Source organism: Sinocyclocheilus rhinocerous, unplaced genomic scaffold (genome assembly GCF_001515625.1).
Source record: "Sinocyclocheilus rhinocerous isolate Xijiao unplaced genomic scaffold, SAMN03320098_v1.1 scaffold453, whole genome shotgun sequence".
Taxonomy (NCBI): Eukaryota; Metazoa; Chordata; class Actinopteri; order Cypriniformes; family Cyprinidae; genus Sinocyclocheilus; species Sinocyclocheilus rhinocerous.
Genome location: NW_015655565.1, coordinates 99,574 through 107,538, shown reverse-complemented (window position 1 = coordinate 107,538; position 7,965 = coordinate 99,574). Strand labels below are relative to the sequence as shown.

Here is a 7,965-nt window from a genome sequence, read left to right as displayed (position 1 = left end):
AACATCTTTGCATGTTCAAAGTTTGCATCTAATATTTGCATTGGCTGTTTCTGAGATGCATGCTGAAATACTTTAGCTTCATTAGATTTTTGTCTCATTTTTTCAATGAGACACTGAATTTTTTTGTGTTTAATGGCAAAACCAACATGTTTGTAGGAAGAAAACTGACATAAATTAGGATTTAATTTTAGTTAAGAGTCCCAGCGACTGAACTTCAAAAGTTTTTTTTTAAAGTCTTTGTAAAAGAGTTATAAGCCATGAACCAAACCTAGCAGCTATGAGGTGAATCACATTACAAACTTTGATTTGAAGCAAAAATGTAATTGAAAATCAGACAAAGCTACAAGTCTGTGTACTCATTGGTTTAAATGAGGTAAAGAATTACAATCCCCCGAAGCATTACAAATGACAATCAAATTAAAAACAATACAGCATATCTTCTGTTTATTGCAAAAACCATAAGTATTTAGACAATGTAGGGAAACTGAGTCTACAAAAATCACAATACTTCATGGAAGTGGGTAGGCACTAAAACGTTCTGTTGTTATTTTGCTTGTCAAGATTCCCTGATATTTGATGGAGAGAATCATGGGTACTGTAGTTTTTCACCAGGAAATTTGCTGCTGAACACAATTATTTTAAAAATAAGTAATAAAAAAAATACGGGCTGATGGCTTCAACAGAAGCATATACCATCAAATAACAATCCCGATGGAGGAAAAGAATGAGACTGTTGCACTCTGTAGAAGTAGTTTTATTTTACATGGAGGCAGCCATGTTTAGGTCACATGACGAGCTGAATACTACTCACTTTATCGCTGTAAAGCTGTTATTGGAAACTTTCAGTCATAGAATATAAATGAATCATGGTTGACTGTGAATAGTGCATTTCTACAGAGCAGTATCTTCATGGACCTCAGGTGTCCACCCACCCCATCTGAAAACCCTAATCCTAGAATTCACAGAAGACACTGATATATTAAATTAAAGTTTTGATTGATACGACCCAAGATTATTATACAGTAAATCCATTTATTTACAAATGAGAATGTGAAATGTTCAACAGATAATCTTTATCACAAAATATTTTTAATACAAAAAGAACAAGACCAGAAATAACAGAAGAGTCCATAGTTCAGTTGTGGAGAACATGTTGGATCTCAGGTCAGAGTTCAAAGCGTGTCTGATCCTGCAGTCTCATCCAAAATGTCTCCTGACCCTTGACCTGCCACCTGAGCATCTTCAGCCCCCCCTGCTCCATCTCCACCTTCCCCAGCATCACTCTGATTTGTCATTGTGTCCTCAAATCTGTCCTGGTCTGAGCTCATTTCCTGTGATTCATCAGCACGCTCTTCCTCCTCCTCTTCCTCCTCTGCATCCATCTCGAACACACGTACATGTCTCAGATTGGCACTGAGCTGATGAGAGAGAGATAAGAGATTTATTTACCATTTACATGCTATACAATTAGTTGAATTCTTGATTATGATTGCTCGAAATTATATTAATTTAATTGTTTTTAAATAATTAAATATTTGAAAAAAAAATTAAGCACATAAATGGCAGCAATATTACATTCATTTTCAATAATGAAACTGTTTTTCCTTAGACTTTGTTAAAAACAGTTATAAATTATTTTGAAATAAATGATTGAAAATGAATGCACATTAATGGAAGTGATATTACATTCATTTTCAACAATGCAACACTTTTGTAATAATTATTCTTTGTTTATTTTTTTTAATGTATTTATACATCAATCAATATTTTCAATATAAACTATTCTCCTAAATGGCAAAAATTTTCCTCAAGTTGTAGAGTCTTACCACGCAGGCCACCTTGCGGATCCCATTAACTGCCACAAACTGAGCTTTGAGGTTGTCCATCTCTCTGCTCTGGTTTCCCCAGGCCAAACACTGGACTGGGATCCCTTCAGTCTGCTGCTCCAGCCTAACACACACCACAACAAAGACATCACATCAAAAGAGTGCTAATTCAGGACATTCAATAGTGGAGAGCCACAATGTCAAACTAAGCTTAACTGTATTACAATCTAGTATATTGCTGGAACGGCTACTGCAATATATGTATAATGCTACAATTCTTTAAGAAATAATTCAATACAAAATGAAAGGTTACTGGTGTAAATCAACAAGTATACTGTACCTAAGCGTAAGGTCCCAAGTGAACTCTTCATTCCAGCTCAAAACAGAGTTTAGATGAAGCTGAGCAAGGACACGCATCTTATTCTCGTCATCTTCCCGACTTCGCAATACCACTGTTAATGTCTCGTCGTCATAAAAACGGGCATCAAGGCAACTGTAGCAACTGTCACTAAAAAACAATTTGTTTTAATCATGCACGCATATACCATCAAATATTAAATAATGGCAATATTTTCATAGTACGGGATTTTTTACTCCCTCTGATGAACTCACGCAGAAGTTGGCGCAGGTGTTTCATCATCTATACTAGAATTGAGAGGAGTGTTGAAGTTTAGGGCCACCAGACCATTAGGGACAGACCTGAAACACACATACACAAATTCAGTCATGATACTGTTTAAAGTTTCAGAAACCTTTTAAGAAGAATTTTTGCTGGATGTTAATTCAGTTAGAGGTGGTGGGAAAAAATCTATTCATTATATTTTTCTCTGTAATCAAATACAACAGAGAACAGAATAAAAGAGGTATGTGTACCTGCTGGGGTCTGTTGCTCTCCTCAGAATATAGATTTTAGAGGGCGAGATCTCTGGCATGCAGAACACTACATGATGCATACCAGCCTTCTTATCATTCCACCTGCATTAAAACGCACTCTTATCATCAACAACATACTGTTATTGCCTTATGGACGTCACTGACAAGCACTATAGCCTCAGAATTCACCATTACAAAACAGTATTCTTAGCCTAATTATAAGGATATGACTGGTCCACTTACAGTGAAGGCAGCTCAAACAATCTCGGTGTATTTTCAGAGCTATCAAAAACAAAACACAAAAATCATCATATTGTCAACAGTAAGCCCTGGTTCTTTAACTCAAATCAAATCATCAGTTATTTCCTGACAAATCATTAGTATATTATTAGTATTAGTAAATCCAAAACCAGGTGTACTATTAAATGTTTAGGTTGTGTATGGTAAATCACAGACTGAATCTAGAATATGGATTACCTCTCAGGAACAGTGTACAATCGCAAACACACAGCTTGTGTTACTGAATGCCCAATCACCTCCTGAAAAACACACACAGATGTATGATTAGGATTCAGATGCATTAGTGCTCTGGGAAAGAATGGTCAGCAGGAAGGGTGAAGCAATCCAGATAATGTAGTTAATGCTTCTGATATATATATGTGCTGGAGACCGATAATGGATGGAGTTTGTATGTGAGAAAGCAAGTTAGAGCATCTTCTGAAAAACAGGATGGACGTCAAAAGAGGACAGGATGAATGTCCAATTTTGTGAAGGAGAAAACACTACATTTTTGAGCGGAGGTAATATTTTCATGTGGGGTCAAAGCAGAACAGTTTTACAAACATGTAAAACTGTTGTCCTGGAGTATTCAAGTTGTGTTTAACCCTGTCAATGTGATTCCATTTACAGAGCTAGAGAGATAGTATTCAAGTTTGTGTGTGCGCTTGTGTGTGTGTGTTTGTTTAGAGACTCACGGCTGGTTTCTGTAAGCACAGATCAATGGACCCCTCCATCATTCTCTTGACAAAGTGCAGAGACTTCTGTGGGTACGTGGGGAAGAGCAGCGGACTGTCTGCAACCAAATCAAACATAGAAGTAATTCATTTCTCATATTCAATTTTATATTTTTTCGCAAAACAATAAGATAACATTAGCAGTCTTGTGGTTTAATAATGAAGGTGTAATTTTACCTTTTAGGTGAGTGCTCTGCTTTACAAATGTCACCCACTGGTTGCCCTCCATGTTGGGTGGAGATATCAAGTCTTCATCTTCATCCTTCAAGTACTGCAAAAAACAACAGACCAAGTATGTAATGAAATGAGGAAAATAACTCCCACTAGAATATGTATGAAGGTCCTCACCTGTCCGACACGCTCAACGTTGAAATACTTCCCTTTCCGATCAAACAGCTCCTCATTCTGAAATGGGGGAAAGAATATGTTTCACCAAATGTTTAAGAGAAAGGAAAACTTCAAATCGCATCATATGACCCCTTTAATGTTAAAATAGTGTGCTTTTCTTTCACTCACAGCACTGAAATGTTCAGACAGGAAGTCAGCCACAAAAGCCAGATCTTTCTGAGTCATCTGAAACACAAATATTTTTGTATACATTTGTAGAAATGTTATTTTAATATTTATTATCTATATTTATCATTTATACATTTTTATATATTATGTTTAGATTATTTGCTTGATTACATTTCCCACCACCACCACTTTTTCACCCACACTCTTTTATTCTCTTTATGTCTATTGATTTCTGATTCTGATATCACACCTTGTTAAGCTCAGGAGGAACGTGATCTTCTGACATACGAAGCATTGCTGTGAAAAGCAAAAACTGTTACAACACAATACAAAAACAATATTAATCTGTTCCAAAACATAATGAGGCCGCATTTTAAGGCATTTTAGGCACACTCCTGATATGCAAGCTGATAACAGCCACCACATGGGAAAAAAAAATCCATTATGGCTAAAATAAGAATGTTGATTGTAAATGAACTTCATTCAATACCAGCAAGTAACAATAAAAAAACATTTCAGTATAATTGAATATTAGTTGCAGCAAGGCAGGACACTAGGCTTTGACTATCTTAAAGTTTTATATATATATATATATATATATATATATATATATATACACAGTTCTACAAAAATATCTATCATATCATTGTCTGGGTTGGTTATACTAAAGCAGGGTTCCTCAAATCTTGCCCTGAAGGGCCAATGCGCTGCAGAGTTTAGCTCCAACCCTGATCAAACTTACTTACCTGTGACCTGTTATCATTATTTTCTAATGATCCAGAAGGCATTGATTAGCATGCTCAGGTGTGTTTGATTAGGGTTAGAGCTAAACTCTGCAGGAAAGTGGATCTTGTGGGCCAGATTTGAGGATCCCTGTACTAAAGAATACTCAAAAATACCTACAACACATTATCAGATAAGCTAAAAAGTGTCCAACCCAGGCTGAGATCTACAAAACCAACAGACACCTGCAAAGCTGTTTTCCTGTTTATCCAGATCTTAAACATTCCCACACATACATTCATTTTGCATGCCTGTATACTTGTTATTTCTATTATATCCTATGTATGTTTTGTAATTCTGACTGTAGCTATAAATGTAAGAACATATGGTGCCTCCTGCTGGCCATATAAAGTAAACACAAGCATAAGTAGATTTAAGCTTGCAAAAATATTAATTATATTTAATCTAAAACATGTTATATTAAATAATGCGTTAAAAAAATAAAATAATAAATATTAAACATTATGATTTATATATATAAATAATATTTATATTAAATAAATATTATGGGTTCATTATAGTCAAATATTATAAATTAATGTGATTTTACAAACATTACTCATGTGAAAAAAATTATTTTGCAAACAGAATAAACAGAAACTTAAAATGTACAACAAACACCACTCTTTCCACCACAGCTTAACGCCACAATTGCCACTGTAATATGACAGTATGTGCTCTTCAAAAACTATCATTTATGAATTGTGCACCTGGCATGACCCCATAACAGTAGCTCCAGAAACTCATCTTGAACCTGAGTGCTCGTGTTCTTTTCCTGTAAAACAACATTATCATTCATTGAGAGAAACCATCAACTGTCTCTTAGAACTCTAATAAATGACAAACAGAGCCATTTACGATGGCATCAATGGATCACAGTCCATTACTGCACTTGTAGGTGTTTAAAGACTAATGAATGCCATCTCGTTTGATGTCTTTTATAGGCTTGTTTGTGATTGCCTCGCATGTGATGAACTCTAACCTGGACAAACTTAGTGAGGCGAAGGTCCATCTGCATAAGAATTTCCTCCCATGCTTCACACATACAGGTGAGAGAGAGACGCAGATACTAAAACAACAAAGAAAGAGAATGAAAGATACTCTGTGTGCATAAAAAAAGGATACAGCTTCTATGAGACGCCAGTGATGACTCTCACCTGTAGCAGCGTGGAAATGTGTGTAAACTTGCGTGCCATCTTGGTCAACTCAGGCAAACATGAAGACAGCAGTCCAGTGTCCAGCTGCAACACAGTCACTGTCAACCACTGATATCTACCTCATACATTCCATTCAATGCAGACGCCACATGTAACCTGGTAGTATAAGGTTATGTGTGACTCAACCTATTTGCACTTTGTTTACTTGCACATCAACCTTCAATAAATAACAGTTACATAAACTTATAGTACTGATATAATTACATCATAATTAAATTTGCTGGAGTTCAAATGGTGTTGATTCAGCACTTTGTGGACTGAAACGTTACATTTGTCAGACTTAACAAAAGAGAAAGTAACTGAACCACCATCTTGATGTTATTTTGGGGCATAAAGTTCAAAATATGACCTGACATCATAATGGCAAAAAAAACCTCTCTAAAAAAACTAATGATATTTATTAATTCATGAAATCTAATATAGTCACAGTCACATGTAATGAAGGTGTAAGAAAAATATATCATAACTTTGACTTCATAGTTACACCACAAGATTTTTAGAGTCATTACATATAAACTGTTCTTAAATATGGTGTAAATGTTTTTCGGAACCATATGACACCAACATGAATACAAAGAGTACATTTCTAAGAATCTGGCATGTTTTTTAAAGCATTTTTTCCCTTTTCGTTAGTGCTGACAATGTCAATGTTGGGATAAAAATAATGTTTATTAGTGTTTTCAGACTTTACCTGTATGTAATGTATCTCAGGGTTGTCTTCTGCAGATCTAATCTCTGTAATAACAGAGAGGGACTTGAGGTCACTAGACAGCCCAAGACTACGGCACGTCCCTGAGATCTGAGGCACATGAAGTAAATAATACATTACTAACTTTCTGCTTTCACTTTCTTTTTTTTTTTTTACTTTATTTACTTAATTTTTATTAATGAAAATGTTATATCTTACTCCACTCAGCGTAGCAATCTTATACAGGCCATATGCATACAGCTCCACAAATCCAGATGGTCCTCCCACCACCAGGATATTGAGCCTGCAAATAAACATCACACATTATCAGTCACAATACAACATCAGAAAACACTCAATCTTAACCAAGCAGATCAGTGCATAAAACACTGACCTCACTTCCCCCAAAAGGTTTGTGACTTCATCTGATTTCTCTTCACTGCAAAAGACAAAAAAATAACACATAAGAATTAAGCAGAGCGGACACACAGTCACACTGACACATGCCGCATGCAGATGACCAATCATAAAGAGTATGACAAAGAAAAAGACAAATAATCAGCATATTAAGCACATAAAATGTCCTCTTACCTAAATATCTTTGATGTGGTGCTGTAGCTGAACACAAACACAGCACAAAGGAAAATGGAAAAGTAATAAAAACAATTACAAAATATAAAAACTAAAGAGTGACCAGTACTTCTCATTCAGCCATCTGGAAGACAAACAAAAGTTCAGAATCTCACCTCTTAGGTAAAGTGGGTAACTTTGGAAGAAAACGACTGGACTCATCTTCAGACTCGCTGAATGAGGACAATGTGCTAGAGAAGAAAAAATAAACCAGATTAATGAAACCACGTAATCAATAGAGAAAGAAAATGGATCCTCTCTATGTAAAAACTCACACCTGCTGTCACCGTGCACCTCCGTCCAGTGCATGCAGGATGCTGGGTATTCAACAGGGAACAGGTGGAGGATTTCTGCCTTCTCTGCATCACACAGCACCACTTGCTTTGTGTCTCCCACACTGAATGCCAGGACTGCAGACA

The 7,965-nt window shown here is 35.9% G+C and overlaps 1 protein-coding gene across 1 annotated transcript in view; it reads right to left on the bottom strand.

The window, feature by feature from the left end:
* Nucleotides 1-530: 530 nt before the first annotated feature.
* LOC107718415 (anaphase-promoting complex subunit 4-like) overlaps nucleotides 531-7,965 on the bottom strand; it is a 10,352-nt gene continuing 2,917 nt past the window's right edge. Inside the window, exons 9-24 of the mRNA XM_016525481.1 lie at nucleotides 6,920-7,027; nucleotides 6,169-6,252; nucleotides 5,994-6,080; nucleotides 5,727-5,786; nucleotides 4,479-4,541; nucleotides 4,229-4,285; nucleotides 4,061-4,117; nucleotides 3,890-3,983; nucleotides 3,674-3,771; nucleotides 3,177-3,238; nucleotides 2,943-2,981; nucleotides 2,700-2,801; nucleotides 2,439-2,525; nucleotides 2,167-2,334; nucleotides 1,827-1,950; nucleotides 531-1,418 (exon numbers count right to left, since the gene is read on the bottom strand). Coding sequence (XP_016380967.1) covers nucleotides 1,173-1,418; nucleotides 1,827-1,950; nucleotides 2,167-2,334; nucleotides 2,439-2,525; nucleotides 2,700-2,801; nucleotides 2,943-2,981; nucleotides 3,177-3,238; nucleotides 3,674-3,771; nucleotides 3,890-3,983; nucleotides 4,061-4,117; nucleotides 4,229-4,285; nucleotides 4,479-4,541; nucleotides 5,727-5,786; nucleotides 5,994-6,080; nucleotides 6,169-6,252; nucleotides 6,920-7,027 — 1,536 coding nt within the window. The 3' untranslated portion in view covers nucleotides 531-1,172. The remainder of the gene's footprint in view (nucleotides 1,419-1,826; nucleotides 1,951-2,166; nucleotides 2,335-2,438; nucleotides 2,526-2,699; nucleotides 2,802-2,942; nucleotides 2,982-3,176; nucleotides 3,239-3,673; nucleotides 3,772-3,889; nucleotides 3,984-4,060; nucleotides 4,118-4,228; nucleotides 4,286-4,478; nucleotides 4,542-5,726; nucleotides 5,787-5,993; nucleotides 6,081-6,168; nucleotides 6,253-6,919; nucleotides 7,028-7,965) is intronic.